The following is a 16,447-nucleotide window of genomic DNA, read 5'->3' as shown; positions in this document are numbered from 1 at the left end:
TCCCCCGCAGACGTCCTGTGCCCACACATCCTCTCACTGATGCTCCAGTCCCTGCCTCTGGTTCACTTCTGGAATTTCCCATTTTAAAGTTGGAAAACCACTGCGCCTGCGCGGCTGTATCCTCGGTCCCGCTGACATCACCAGGAGCGTACTGCACAGGCGTAGGCTGTACTCGGCCTGCACAATACACTCCTGGTGATGTCAGCAGGAGCGAGGACACGGCCCCGCAGGCGCAGTGGTTTTTCCGACTTTAAAGTCTCAAAATTCCATAAGTAAGCTGGAGGCGGGGACTGGAGCATTGGTGAGTGGCTGCGCGGGCACAGAATGTCTGCAGGGGACCATTAGAAGCCCCAGGAAAGCTCAACTCTTTTTTTTTTTTTCCCTCCTACAGTACTCCTTTAAATATGTCACCTGTTCCTGTCCAGCAGTGTGTGGAGGAATCATCTTCCTAGGGCGCTGTCCTGGAGATGAAATCATCTCATTTCCTATCCTTGTGACATCATGTATTTGAATCTGAACCCTTGGTGTCACCAGGATTAATCAATGACTGCCAGAAATCCTACTGTTAACCTCTTCATTTTAATGCATTAAGATTTTCTTCTCCCCATAAAAGCACCATGCTTCCTAATGATCATCCTCTGTGATCGGAATCCATCTTCTGGAAGACAAGGATGACAATAGAATGAAGCAAACAAGCTTCTTTACCAAGGTTGCTGCTGTATCCCAACACATCAAGCTCCAGGAGCTATGGTAAACTAGGATAATGGCTTTGAATGAATCACATTTTCAAGAGCATGACAAGATGGAGAAGCCAGCTATAGCAAGAGAGGTCAGTTACCAACTTTCCCACTTATCACGGCAGCCAAGACTAGATTCACGTTGCAGAACATGATCTATAAAGAACATTTGCTCAAGGAAAAAGACCACTTTACTTACGGTAAAGTCTTTTCCGGTAGTCATGAGGACAGCACCCCTGGATGAGACTGGTCTCCCTCCCCACTGTGGACAGGAAACTGTTAAAAGAAGAATTTGCATAAGCAATAGGCAGCCACATATAAGATACTACACCTGCCACAGTACCTCAGTTAATAAAAAAGATGACACGGACATTTAATGATGCTTACACAAACTTATTTCTCTCTCCTACCCAAATAAGGGCGGGTTGCAGGGGTGCTGTCCTCATGACTACCGGAAAAGACTTTACCGTAAGTAAAGTGGTCTTTCCCAGAACGTCATTTCGGACAGCACCCCTGGATGAGACGATATACAAGAGATAAAACCTTAGGGTGGGACCACAGCTTGCAAAACTTTCCTTCTGAAGCATAAACCTGCAGACAGATACATTAAGGCGATAGTGCTTTACAAACTTATTGTGACTTGACCAGGTCGCAGCTCTGCAAATCTGATCTATAGAGGTCCCTGCCCTCTCTGCCCAAGAAGTCGAAATTCCTCTTGTGGAATGAGCCATGATAGAATTGAATTGCTCCCCCTGTGTCTGATATGCTAATGAAATAGCCCAAACAAATGTATAATCTGTGTAGGATTTAATTAAGGAAGATTTTTCCCAATCAATGATCCAACCTAAATCTTGTAGTAAGACTATTGTCGTAACAATCTGATCTCTTACCGAATTGGGAGATGTCCCCCAAAACAGAAATTTAAGGTAACCCAAAATGTTAACCTTTCTCTGTTTAAGTATAGCTAGAACCCCAGACATTACCTTCATAAACAACCCTGGAGCTGAGGATAATCCGAAGGGCAAAGCATTAAACTGATACATTCTTACCTCTTCCTCCATCTGGAAGGCAAACCTTAAGCATTATTGAGAAGCCAGATGTATCGGTAATTGAAGATACGCATCTTTTCAGTCTAGAAAGGCTTGGAAATCGTCCTTCTGTAAGAGATGAATAATAGATCAAATCCATCCTGAATTTTCTGTATTTTACCTTCTGGTTTAGACTCTTTAAATTTAGTATGAACTGATAATTTCCCTGTAGCTCCTTTACTAGACAAAACACAGGGTAATAGAATCCCTGTCCTCTGACATTTCGGTACTTTCTCGAATTACCCTTTTTTCTAAACAGGGAAAGGACTTTCGATTGTAGGGCTGAAAACTTTATTTGGTCCTGCAAACGGGGAGTAATGCAAAAGCTCTTAAAAGGAGGCTGGCTGAACTCTATTCTGTAACCCTCCAAAAAAACACCTTAAAGGCTCTTTCCCACTAAGACGTTGCGTTAGATGCGACGCTAAGGTCACATAACGTGCCCCCAACGCAACGCATGTGAGCTTTGAAGTTGGATGCTATTTAGAGCCACGTTATGCGTCTCCTGATGGGTCTGTGATGCGTACTTTTTGACGCTTACTATCGGACGAAAACGGCGCATGCGGCAAAAGACTGTGGAGAGCACATGATCGGAAAACTCCGCATCACCTGCCAGGCAATAAGCGGCCGCTCCAGGAAGTTAACACTGCAGTGCATATTAATTAGTCATGTGGCTGGCCACAACAGCGGACTCTCCTCCTGCAAGAAAAAACAAAAAACACACATTATTGAGCATATGCAAACAGTCTAATGCGGCTAAAACCGTGTATAACGCACAGCATGATGCACTTTCTTTAAACGTCCAGCGTTAGAGTGTAACAACGTGGGCACTGTGAACAGCCCATTGATTTTTCATTACTGTGAGCTGGGCTGCGTTACAAGCTGCTCTAACCTGCGCCTGTAACGTCCCACTGTGAAAGAAGCCTAAATAACCAATATTTTGTGCACTGTAGTTGCCAAGTTTTGAAATTTGCAATTCTCCATCTCACTGGAATACTAGCGTCATTGCTTATCTGACTTCTTGGTAAAAGTGAAGTTGGACTTAGGGCCGGTTTACATTACAAACGCGGACGGCCACGCATGCGGAACGCAACGCGTACGAACGCACGCCATCCGCGTTTGCATGCGTTGCGTGGCTGATCCCATCACTGAAAAGTAAATGGGACAGCCGCGCGTTTTTGCTAAATCTGCGTGCAGCATGCGTTCGGAACGCATGCCGTGTGAACATCAGACAGCGCACTCTATGCACTGTCTGATGTCGTGCGTGTTGGCCTTCTGCACGCGTTTCCAAAACGCAGCTGGAAACGTGTGCAGTCTGAACAGGCCCTTAGGCCTCTGTGACTTGTAGAGAGCCCATCTCCTGCCCTAGAGGACTAGGGATCTGACTTATTCTTAGAAGGAGGGACGAAAGGACCGTTTACTTTGAAAAGGTCCTTTCTTAAGGAATACTATCGATACCCAAGTGTTCTAAAATGACAATGTACAAATAATGTCTAAGTTGCTGTGTAAACATTTTCCTACTTTTCATGTTAAATATCAGAGGAAAAAGCTGTAATTTACTGAGGGTAGGATTAGCCATATTGGGACAAATCAATTGCAGAAGGGGTGTCTACTTCAATGCACAGCCAGAGTTGCATATCGGACTACAGAAGCAAATATCAAACAAACTCTGAAAGCAAAAAACAGTATGAAAAGCTGTAACAATTAGTTACATTTCCTCTGCTCTCTACAGACACTTCAGTCCGAAACAGGACACAGAAGCTGCAGCTGTTCTCTCTGTCACACACAGTTACACAGAGTTATCTGATCAAGTGTGAGGGGAATTTACCCTCTTCTCATGGCTCAGAGTCAGTTTTGTCAGTAAAGTTTGAAAGCATTTTGATAACAGTAAACAAAGAGGTTGCTACTAAAATGTATATACCAGAACTTAGCAACACTTCCCAAACAATTCCTGTGTCAATTGAAAATATGTGAATCGATAGAATTCCTTTAACAGGAATACCTTTTTTTTTTTTTTTTTTTTTTTTTTTTTTTTTTTATATATGTGTCTGCCGTTCTGTCTAGAGGGTTGTCTAACTGACTCAAACAGCAGACCCCCTTCACAAGGTACACCACATAACTTGATTTTGAAGAATTGTCATCCTTCCAAGTTTATACCCATACACCTCTTCTGGCTGAATTGACTAATGCCGTAGTTCTGGCCATAAGTTTAACCGTATCATCTGAAGCGTCCACTAGATGATTGGAAGCATTCCAAACTTTAGGGAAATCATTCAAAATTTCCCAGAAATCCTCAAAAAAGGTAGGTCAGCTTTGTTTGATACCCTTGAAAAATATGGATCTAACTTCAAAACTTTTCCTAGATTATCCCACTCCTTAATCCTAATCTTAAGAGTAGAATGGACTGGAATAAGCCGAGAATGAGGATCCGCCAAACTCTCATACATTTGACCAAAGGCGTCAAAGATTTCTGCTCAGACTTAATACCTATTAGTAAGTCTTTCATTAATTCAGGAAAAAAACATTGCGGTTAGGGCTTTTTTCTACTATGAAATGCGATCGCAACCGCATTTGCGATCCCAATCGCACTTCAATTTCCACTATGCGATTGCGCTACTATACTTATAGTACAGCTCAATTGCATACAATGCAGGAGGAAGACGATTGTGCTTTGTCCAAATCGCATCGCAATCAGATTGCACTAATGGAAATTGCTGCTGCAGTTTCCATTAGTTTAACGAGTCAAGTTCTTTTAAACAATCTATTTAATTGCTGCAGCTTAGAAGAACTTCAAGAATGTTACACATGCAGGCTTTCTGATGTGAAAATTATCTGAAAACAGGTATCCAAGGGGTTAAAAACACAGCCTGGGTATTCCCTGCCCACATTTGCCTGCTTTAATTCTTATTAATTAACCTTCAGTGACCTGTGTTGTGATAATCTCCGCACAAGGTGTTAATTTCTGGCACCTGCTCAGGAATTATAAATTTTCATGCGGACACAGGTTTTATGAATGCACACTTTACTAAATGGTGGGTAAAGTCAGCTGTTTTGAGCATTACCGCATGCAGGAATGCTTAATAAATAGAGGCCCATGTCTCTTGGAAGCAGGAGGCATAGTTAGAGGTGCAGACAACATAGGAGATGATGGATTAGCTATAACAGGTAGATAAGCCATAGCAGTACTAGTCCCAGGCCCATCTGAAGCAGCTGAGGCGGTAGAAGCAATAGCAGAATCTTTAATTTCCTATTGCTGTGGACCTTCTCTGTACAATACTGGCACAATTTCCATTCAGAGTTGCCAATCCATGCTGACTGGACTGAGTAGAAGATCTTTCAGACTTTTCAACCTTCTCAGTCTTATGTCTTATGGGGTATAAAACATAATAAACGATAGCCAGCTATTAGACAAATCCCTCTATACATAACATACATCCAGGCAAGCAGAAGAAACATAATCACATCTACTTGCCAGAGAGGGATCCTGGGCAGATTCAGCAGATTGTGCAGGAGCTGACCCAGAGGCGTCCTCCATGATCTCAGTCACAAACCAGAGTGCATCATGGACTCTACAAACTTATACCTGTGCTGCTGATTTGATGCAGCTGATCCAATTATGCAAGCGGCCCCTGCCGGCTAAGCATATGCTTAATCAGCTTCTTACCTTAAGGAATCAGCTGTATGCTGATTCCTAATCACCGCCGCGGCCCCTGCCGCCCGGCTCAGACTTCAGATCACGCGGGACGCCAGCGCGTGACTACCTCCGGTTCAACCGGAAGTGAACTCTCTCCAATGCACGCACATGCGCGCATAAAGTTGCTGCCTCCGATGGAGAAGCCTCCTCCACGCTGCAGGGCTCCTGACTGTTCACTGAACAGTGCTGCTTGGAGCCCTGGAAAACGCTGCCCCTGCCGCCTGACATGGATAGCACTCCTGGAGACCTCTCCCATGCATCCCGTCCGGGACAGGAAACTAAACTGAGGTACTGTGGCAGGTGTAGTATCTTATATGTGGCTGCCTATTGCTTATGCAAATTCTTCTTTTAACAGTTTCCTGTCCACAGTGGGGAGGGAGACCAGTCTCATCCAGGGGTGCTGTCCGAAATGACGTTCTGGGAAAGAAAAGATAACATTTTTTGTACACAGGTCAGTTTTTAAATTTGTGCCAGTTCCATTTCAACAATGACATACAAAGCCTTGGAACTCAAAGGGACAGAATGTTATTACTTACCCGGATTAATCTATGACTCCATCTGTGATATAACTGTCCAAGCTCTCCAGCCATTTGGCGTAAAGCTTGACGCCTTTGAACCTCAGTCTCTGCATGGATAAGGTCTCCTAGTCCTTCCACTTCAGTTAGATCCAGCTTTTCATTTTGAAAGGCTCTCTTTGTAAATTCCCCCGGTTCTGCTGGGCGAAGTGTGCTTAGATGTCCTAAAAAAATAATACATATTTCATTTTAGATATTTTAATTTTAATAGGATACCCTTATGGTAATATTTATAAAGAAGGGTTTTGTTTTGTTGTTTTGTTTTAAATTGCACCATTTTGTTAGGTTCACTTGTACACAGACGTATCTCCATATTTAAAAGCTGTGAAACGGTTTTGTTTGCTAGAGATGAGTAGGAAAAGTAGTGAAAAAGCACTAATGTAATTATTCTACAAAATTCACAAATATTCTGTGAAAACTGGTGATGAAATATTGAATAAGAGAAATGACCATTAGGAAAACTATGTAATTACAGAAAGCCCTGGATGTAGTAGGTAATAGGACAGAGAAAAGTGTCTTTCGAAACTAGTACATTATGTTTTTAATAGGCAGACTCAGGTGGGACAGATGTTGGGAAACACACAAATAATGATTTGCCACCACTACATAAATGGCAGACAATCAAAAAGTTTGGCCACAATTCATAAAGATCATTCCGGTGATAATAAGGAAACTGAAACCTTATTACGACATATTGATCGATATTTTAAAGTGTAACTGAGATTAAATACATCAAGTACCATACTGACCTGGGGCTTACTTAAGCCTGCTTGAGGCCCCTCAGTCCCTTGCCATCTCCCCGGCGTAGCTCCTGTCCCCCGCAATACAGCCCAAATGCCTGGCCTAGTCGTGCTGCATAGCTCATGCATGGCCCAGTCGCGCTCCTGCGGCTGGGAGCATTCTGCACTCGCGCAGTATGCTTCTGGCGAAGGGAGCGCACGTGGCCCGGGCGACGTATGCACAACTCAGCCAGGCTACCGTCTCATACTGCGGGGGACAGGAGCCCCCCAGGGAGACAGCAAGGGACTGAGCAGCCTCAAGGGGCTTAAGGAAGCCCCAGGTAAGTATAGAACCTGAGATGTCTTTCATCTCACATTCACTAAAGAAGCTTGCTTTATTAACGTGTAGTGATAAGTTTTCACAGCGAGGCCCATATGCAATTCACTTTTTTACCTGAGTTTTCTCCTAAGTGATAATTTTAAACTTGGCAATAAAATTTCTTTTAAGCCACCAGCAAGCAAGAAAATACTCAAATTAATTTTAATAGTACTTTCTCACCTACTTTATGGTACTTTTTAAGTTGAAAAGTGCTGGAAAGTTATTTTAAATTGAAGATGAAAAATTATCTCCTATTAGAAAACTCAGGTGAAAAAGGGAATTGCATATGGCCCCGAGAATGTTATCTTTTCACTCCAGTCCTTAAGTTTTGACCTGTGTAGTTATATGCAGTAGGTAGGGAGGGGAGGAGCACATGATTACAGCTAGCCTGCAAGAGGATCCTGTGTATAGCAGCCAAGGAAGGACAGATAGCGACTGTGTGTTCTGTCTGTCTCTGGCGTGGCCCTCCCCCAGTGTTTCCAGCTTGATTATGCAACCTCACTGTCTGACATCCCTCTTGCAGACTAGAACAGAGTCTATTTTGACCAAAGACAGTGAACTACGGTTATCATAGACATTGTAAGTTCTACCTTGTATGTTAACCCATTTATCTATTGTGCAGTGTTGCAAAATATGTTGGTGCTTTATAAATAAAATACATAATAATAATAATGTGTGTGGGTGTATATTTTAGTGTCTGTGTGTATGCATACATACGCTTGACAACTCTCTCTTCCTCCCTCTCTATATGCCTGCTGTGTTTTTCTCTATATACAGAGTCCACCTTTGTATAAAATACTAAAAAATAAAGCAGACAGATCAGAATCCTCCATTTTAAAATGCAGTCTATAATAACACTCCATTTACTGACAGCCAAGGCCAGGTGATAATTCATCACACACTTTAGGGTTGTTGTCACTTGCATTCACATACAAATAAGAAGTACATTTTATCCAAAGTAAATTGAGCCATATATTACTTTTCTCCTATGTTGCTGTCACTTACAGTAGGTAGTAGAAATCGGACAGAAGTGACAGGTTTTGGACTAGACCATCTCTTCATGGGGGATTCTCAGGGATTTATTTTCAAAAGCACTTAGTGAATTAAAGTTGCTCTGTCTAACTGCCCAAAAAATGTGTAGGGAGCAGGGAAGCTGGCCAGCATCATTGTTTATATCCTTTTTAGGGAATATCTTCAAAAAAATAAAAGCCTTGCTGAGAATCCCCTATGAAGAGATGGATTAGTCCAAAACCCGTTGCTTCTGTCAGATTTCTACTACCTACTGTAAGTGACAGCAACATAGGGGAAAAGTAATTCATGGTTCATTTTACTCTGGAAAAAACATACTTCTTATTTGTCCAGGTTTGCACATATTTTAAATTGTACTATTTTTCGCCGTAGTGCCCCTTTAAGGACAGAGTCCTTATTTAAGGACTGCATGAGGTATATTGCTTAGTGAATGCAAAATGATTTATCACCATGGTGATAATAGTAAAAAAAAAAAAGCCCAGAATCACAATTAAAGACAAGACATAAGCTTAGTGACTTGTGCTCTAGGTTTATGTCCTTATGCCCATCCCTAGAGTTTGCGGATGCTGCCTTCTATGATATCCTAGAATTAGCCTGGCCATATTACATGCTCTATGTCCTCCCTTCTCTAAGACAAGAACATGCACATGCCTTGACAAGCATCTGGTTGGAGAACTAAGGGTACCCTAACGTTCCATTTTTTTTTTAATTAATTCTATTTTTTATGATACCACACTATATAAAATATTTTGTATACATGTCTTATCTAAGATATACATGACTATAAATTTAACTGTTGATTTTCTCTTCTGAAAATACAGTTTGATGCATAACATACCTAAAGCTTGTAGCACACCGCTAATTACAGCTGGCCCACCATGGACATGATATTCACAACAGTCTTCTCCTGTGAAGCTACGTGGGGCTAGGAAAGTAATGATAATAATTTAGAAACAAAAAAAACATGATGATGACAACAAGCCATATGTAACACAGGGGCATCTGAGATATACAATGTGCTATTTGAAGATTAATGCTCCCTGACCATATTGCAAATACATATGTAAGAAGTATAAAAGGGGATACAAGACAGGCTTAATGTGTACAGAAATACAGGCAGTGTCTGCAGGGACTGGCAAATCAAAGCTCCGGCCTCTGTAGCGGGCTCCCAGCTGCGGCAATGCATGCCGGGAAATGTAGTCCTGGTGGAAGGTATACTCTCATCTACAGACTACAACTCGCAGCATACATTGGGACAGCCGTGAGTCTGCTGCAGAGGCAAACTTTTTAATTGAGGATGACGCACCCTGGGGAACATGGCGCATTCCACATGGATAGGGGGCTAGAGAAGCAGTCTTCTGTAGGTAAGTAATGGCGCTCCCCCCAACAGCACACTGCATTATAAACCTTCTTTATGGGGAGGTACATTGTAAAAAAAAACAAGTTCTCAGTGCAATTTGAACAAAGAAACAAAACGTAGTGCTAGAATATACTTAAAATAATTGAGTTTGCAGTGGTTTATAACTATGTATTTTGTAAAGAAGGAATGTAAAAAAAATAATAAACACTTGTTCAGCCAAAAAGTGATGCCTAGTGAACCCCTGTAAGTGTGCTACTTTGAAAAAACCAACAACACTAATACATCACCTCAACAGTGTGGCTGAGATCGGATTTAAATAAATGGCATAAGACTGGATTCTTAAGTTAAAGAAGAGTTACTATTTGGTATAACATACAATTAAAAAAAAAAACCTCCCAAGTCCGCATTGACTATACAGTTACCCTTTTAGGTGCCTTTGACTCAAAGTAATGTCAACTAAGTGAAAATCACAATTCTTCCCCTGGTAACAACAGCTAGTGTGAAAGGTGGCATCTTGTTTAATAATGTAATGTGCAGTTCAGACTAAGCAGCATCCGGTTATTAACCTGAATGCACTTCATGTTAGTTTACCTTGCACACAGAAAAGTTATTAGCCATAAATCATCCTCATCTGCAGTCAGAGACAAAACAACAATCTCATAGCAGCCGTGATCAATTGCTGCTGCTCAGGGCAGTACACTACTAAAGATCTACTGTAATTGTAAACTGAAAAGTAAACCTGTTGACCCTTTTTAAAAGGGTTTGCTTTGAGAACTTATAATTAGAGTTGGGCCGAACAGTTCGCCTGGCGAACCTCTCTGGGCCTCTTACTACTTCCGGGTCGCAATGACCCGGAGTAGTACGCCTGCGCTGCCCGGCGGAGCGCGTCCTAGATCGCGCTCCTGTTGCCGGGCGCTCTCTGCGCATGAGCGTGACGTCACTCATGACGTCACGCACATGCGCAGAGAGTGCCCGGCAACGGGAGCGCGATCTAGGACGCGCTCCGCCGGGCAGCGCAGGCGTACTACTCCGGGTCATTGCGACCCGGAAGTAGTAAGAGGCCCATGAATTTAGAGATGTTCGCCGGCGAACGGTTCGGGAACCGTTCGCCACATCTCTACTTATAATATAGTGTTGTTAATCTTTTGGACCACCAGAGAATTCTTGACTGTGATACCACTGCACTGTCACAAACTCTTTCTTATGCTAGGTACACACGATGCAAATTTCTGACAGATTTACTGTCAGATTGACTAGCTCCAATATTTCCACTCTGATTTCCGATCAATTTCTCATAGAAGTGAAAGGAAAATCTATCGGTAATCAGATCGGATCTGTTGGAAATAGTGGATCTGACAGAACATCTGTCAGATAATTGCATCGTGTGTACCTAGCATTAGGGAAGCTCAAGTTCAACTTGTTTTAGTTTGCCTGTCTTTTGACAGTCTAGATCAGGCTTTCTCAACCAGGGTTTCTTGAGTACTCAGCAGGGGTTCCATGACATTTTCTCCCATCGTGGGGGAATTATAATACAGCACACTATAATAGGGGGTATTATAAAAATAAGCATTACATTGGGGATCAGAATAATAATGAGCACATTAATAAAAAGCACTAGGATAAGGAGACAGTATAATGAGGGGCAGTGTAAAAGGGGGTAGTGAAATAAACAGCCTCACCTACTTTTAAAGACCATGCCTCCTGCAAAATAAATGCAGGGGCTCCTTACTATAAAAAAAAAATAAAAAAATGTATGCACGGGGATCCGTAAGATCCAAAAGTTATTTGCAGGGCTCCTCCAGGGTAAATCGGTTGAGAAAAACTACTGAACATTTATCACGGTTTTCACTTAATCTGTGCCAGAGCTGACTTAAACAAAATGTTTTATACACAACTGGGGCTCCCACGCCGCCATCTTCAGCCTTCTCCTGCGTCGGTACCGGGTCCCGTAACTTCCTCTAGTCGCGGCCAGTCTGCACAAGAGAAGTGCGCCCTCAACGTATCTCTCCAGCTGCTGCACTTCACTTGCGTCAGATAGGGTTACGACTGTAGGAAGTTACGGGACCCAGCGGCGGATGGCGGCGTCTGAGCGATTTGTGCGGATGGGGCTGGGGGAAAGGTATGTATAGAACATTTAGTTTAAGTCAGCTCTGGTTTCCTTTAAGATGATCTTGTTTATTTGTTTCATCATATTTTCTAGTTATGTTGCCCAGAATTGTAAGAGGTTTTCTTTGAGCTTAGCAATATAAGACAATGGAGCAATGAATGAAATGTTTGCTCACCTGAAAACCACACCACCAGTCCTTTGTCTAACAGCTCTCCAGATTTTGGACAAACTATTGATGCCAAGGTGATCTGTCTTGGAGGGGGTAGCCTCTGCCATTTTGTTAAAATTTGAAGTGCCTCTTGACTGGCAGGGCCACTAGTTCGAATCACTGCCACACCACATTTTCCGTGTCCAGAAGATAGGGCAAATATTGTATCTCTTGCATTATGATGTTTCCATTTTTTCAAGGGACTATACCACAACATAAGAAAGTTAGAAAATAGTTTTGAATGATTGTGCAACAATTACAAATTTGTAACTCCTCATTAATACAAGCCTGTTAGGTACAACAAGTATTATATACTGTTCAGGCATATATTAAGTTATTGCTGTAGCATAAAACAATTGCTGTAGATTTATTCATTCATTCAAACCATTAATGCTTTTTATTCCCTCATAGTGGTAGCTTAATAACCTGAAATACTTAACATGAATTTCAAATAATCACTTACAGAAATCAGGCCAATAATGCCCGCACATTGAGTTACTTCATGGAAAGTATTGAAAGTGGCATAAGAAGAAAAGGCTCTACCTGTCTCTCACTGTATGGAGCTCAGCAGAGTATTATTCCTGTAACAGGATAAGCACTATCTGCAACTAAGCATTCAGACATTGGCGGTTAAATCAGACAGATCAAAAACATGAAAATAGAATATATAGATATCAGCCAATCATGTTTTTAATTCAGATTTAGAACAGGATAGCATGAGAAAACGCTAAATCTCTTGTAAGTATATATTATTTCTCTGTGTCCCCATTGCTATAGGCTGTCTGTCTTGTCACTAGCTTTGTAATGGCACTTGTTCATACATTCTGGTATCTAATTGAATGATCATGTAAGTGCATCTGACAGACAGAAACCACCAGGTCCAGTGGAGGCACAATAGGCATATGACTGATTAACATTCAGATAAGCCATCAGCTTCACTGACAATCCTATTAGTTGCCAATAACACAAAAACTGGATGAATGCCAATATCTATGGAAAATAGGAGTTGATTTATCGATACAAGTGCAAGAAATCTGGAACAAAAGTGCTGTGCTAAAAACAGCCAGTAAAAATATATAAATCAAGGTTTTATTGATCAACTGAAACCTGACTGGTTACTCTGGGAAACTTCTTTTAACCAATAAGCCCCAATTAACAGTTATTTTCAAAGTTTGCTGGAAGACTGCAAGCAGAAGAAAGAATTGGGGCTCGTACAAGCTCAAAGTTAGCTTTACAAATTAGAACAAAGAAATAATAAGATGAGTAAAGACGTGAATGGTTTTGAAAAACACATTTTGCTTAACAAAGATTTGGAATAAACATTATCTAGTCTTTTTCTATTATTTATTTTTAAAGGGAACCTAAACTGAGAAGGATATGGATTTTTCCTTTTAAAAAAATACCAGTTGCCTGAATCACCTGCTGATCCTGTGTCTCTAATACTTTTAGCCACAGCCCCTGAACAAGCATGCAGATCAGGTGCTCTGACTGAAGTCAGACTGGATTAGCTGCATGCTTGTTTCAGGGTGTGATTCAGCCACTATTGCAGTCACAGAGATCAGCTGGACTGCCAGGCAACTGGTATTGTTTAACAGGAAACATCCATATCCCTCTCAGTTAAGGTTCCCTTTAAACCTCACTGAACACAAGAGCCACCCCCCTTTTACTGCTCGAAATGGGAGCAAGAGGTCACCGAATCACTTGGCTGGCCTAAAATATGGTTAAATAACTGGAAAATATACAACACAAGACTTCAGCAGACTCAGTTTAAGACGATCACCAGGTGGTACTTAACTCCAACCCAATTGAACAAATACTCACATTGCAGTGACAAGTGTTGCAGGTGTGGTCAGAGGCACGGGATGGCAATACAGATGTGGTGGTCTTGTTCACAAGTGGAATTCTTTTGGAATAGCATAGCTGAATTCACCCAAAAAGTCTGTGAAACCGCCTTCTAATATACCTGTACAGTGCTGCAATCTAAGACAGCGCTGAACTGGGGACAGTCGTGTGACACGGCTGTCCCCTCTGTAGTCCAGGAAGTGATCGGCTGTCATAGGCTGAAGCCTATGACAGCCGATCACGCTGATTGGCTGGTGGGGGGAGGGAGGGGGGGGGGGAAATCTAAAAAAAAAAAAAAAAGTTAAATTCTAAAAATGAGGAGCGATCAGACCACACCAACAGAGAGGTCTGTTGATGGTGAAAAAAGGGGGGGGGGGGGGGGGGGAAATCACTTGTGTGCCGAATTGTGCAGCCCTGCAGCTAGGCCTTAAAGCTGCAATGGCCCAATTAGTAAAAAATGGCCTGGTCACTGGGTGGGTTTAACACACTGCACACTGTGGGCCGAGAAAAGAAAAAAAAAAGACCCTATGCGATGTCAATAATGCGAAAATGGGTGAATGCCAACATCTATGGAAAACAGGAGTTGATTTATCTGTACAAGTGCAAGAAATCTGGAACAAAAGTGGAACATGCTAAAACATCCAGTAAGAAAAAAAATTACTGATCAGCTGAAACCTGACAGGCCACTCTGGGCAACTTCTTTTTTTAACCAATAAGCCCCAATTAACAGCACAATGACATAGTGGACAGCAACCTCTCATTGCAGTGTTGGAGTCCCAAGTTTGATTGCTGGCCAAGGAGACTATCTACATGGAGTTAGAATGTGGTTCCTGTGCTTGTGTGCATTTTCTCCAAGTATTCTCATTTCCACTGCCACCTAAAAAGCATGCTGGCTTCCCTTCAAAAAGTGTCCCTAGTCAGTGGTTTTTATATTAACCACTTCACCCCAAGGCGGTTTTTACCCTAACGGACAAGAGCGATTTTCACCTTTCAGTGCTTATCCCTTTCATTTGCCAATAGCCTAATCACTACTAATCACAATGAAATGATGTATATCTTGTTTTTTTCACCACAGATTGGGCTTTTTGGGGTTGATATTTGTTTTCAGTAATTACTTTATTTTCTATGTATTTTAAAGGGAAATACAAGGAAAAAATGAAAAAAAAACACTATTTCTCCAATTTCATCCCCTATGGTTTTAATATAAACACTGCTACTGTGCATAAAACCAACACATTTTATCTGTCCATTTGTCCTGGTTATCACAAGATTTTAATTATGTCCCTAGTACAAAGTATGGTGACAATATATCGTTTGGAAATAAAGGTGTATTTTTTTGGTGTTTTTTTTTTATCACAATTTTCACATGCACGTGCACACGTGGTAGCGCGCACGTGCATGCGCACATCGGCAGCAGCACTGTCTGACTTATAAAAACGTTCTGGAGCCATTAAGGCAGGGAACACACTTGACAGTTTTCGTGCGCGTTTTCTGCACAGAAAAACTGAGAACTCATGTTAATCAATGGGCTAGTACACACTTACTGTGTTGTCCGCGCGCGGAAAAAAAACTGACATTCTGCATCCTGATTCTGCACATTTTGGCAGTTTTCTGTATTAATTACATCAGCTGCTGTAAAAAAACGCGCGCGTTTTCCTGCATGGAAACACACTTAGTGTGCAGAAAAGGTATGCAGAAAAACGCGCGCGGAAAACTGAAAGTCAAGTGTGTTCCCTGCCTAAGAGGCTCTAGCAGGACGTTTTTATAAGTCAGCATGTCATTATGTGGTTAAACTGACTAAGAAAATTAACCGTGTACAGCTGCTCTAATTTAAAAACGACAGCATATTTACTGTATCATTAGTCTCTGCAACTTAATGTATGATATGAATTATTAATACTCAGGACATAAAAGAGCATTAATATTTATCACTAACTACCGTAAAATGTATGAATTAGTAATAATAACAGCCACACACAAGTTAGCATTCACATGATACATATGTCAATCACAACATAAACCATCCATTATCAAGTAGCTAAAAAGATTCAGATCGATAGACTGTATAATAGTCACTGGTAAAAAGACCACATTTACAAGTACATGCAATTATCATTTATTACCTTACCATGTTAAGCTCCCTTACACAAGTTCAGCACAAACTTATAAATATGGATGGCAATGAGAGTATGTTGACTAGCGATTGGGATGGATTTACAAAATCAGAGGCAAAAAAAAATTAATCATACATACCAATCAGGTTCTTCTATAAACTTACAGACTACCCAGCAAGCTTATGATGAACCAGAACACCTAGGAGTGTGTAACAAGCTACAAAGGACCAAAAATTCCTCTTACTACAATGCTATGGAAAACAAAAGCTTGCCTTCATAAAGCTAATAGGAAGCTTTAAAAAGTAAATTAAACAGATACTTACCTAAGGAAAGGGAAGGCTCTGGGTCCTATAGTGCCTTTCCTTTCCTGGTCCCCTCCATTAAGTGCTGGTTCCCGTTTAAATTCTCCATGGAGTGAGGCTTCAGAAGTCTTTGGGAGCCATGTGCATGAGACAGGCGGCTCTGTATTGCACCTGTGTGAGCGTGCAGTATGCAGTGCGCATTATGAAGCCGCCCGTCTTCGGGAGCACTCAGGCTCCCGAATACTTTCAAAGCCACCTTCAGTGGCGGAAAGCCGTATTTGACCAATTCGGTGGAA

General features: G+C 41.7%; 1 protein-coding gene across 2 annotated transcripts in view; it reads right to left on the bottom strand.

Annotated features, from left to right (window-relative positions):
* GTPBP3 (GTP binding protein 3, mitochondrial) overlaps positions 1-16,447 on the bottom strand; it is a 92,092-nt gene that overhangs the window by 38,913 nt on the left and 36,732 nt on the right. For both annotated transcript variants that reach the window (XM_068234175.1, XM_068234174.1), the window contains exons 3-5: positions 11,861-12,096; positions 9,057-9,143; positions 6,053-6,255 (exon numbers count right to left, since the gene is read on the bottom strand). In XM_068234175.1, coding sequence (XP_068090276.1) covers positions 6,053-6,255; positions 9,057-9,143; positions 11,861-12,096 — 526 coding nt within the window. The remainder of the gene's footprint in view (positions 1-6,052; positions 6,256-9,056; positions 9,144-11,860; positions 12,097-16,447) is intronic.

Source organism: Hyperolius riggenbachi, chromosome 1, assembly GCF_040937935.1.
Source record: "Hyperolius riggenbachi isolate aHypRig1 chromosome 1, aHypRig1.pri, whole genome shotgun sequence".
NCBI classification, from domain to species: domain Eukaryota; kingdom Metazoa; phylum Chordata; class Amphibia; order Anura; family Hyperoliidae; genus Hyperolius; species Hyperolius riggenbachi.
This window is presented reverse-complemented; position numbering and strand designations above follow the sequence as displayed.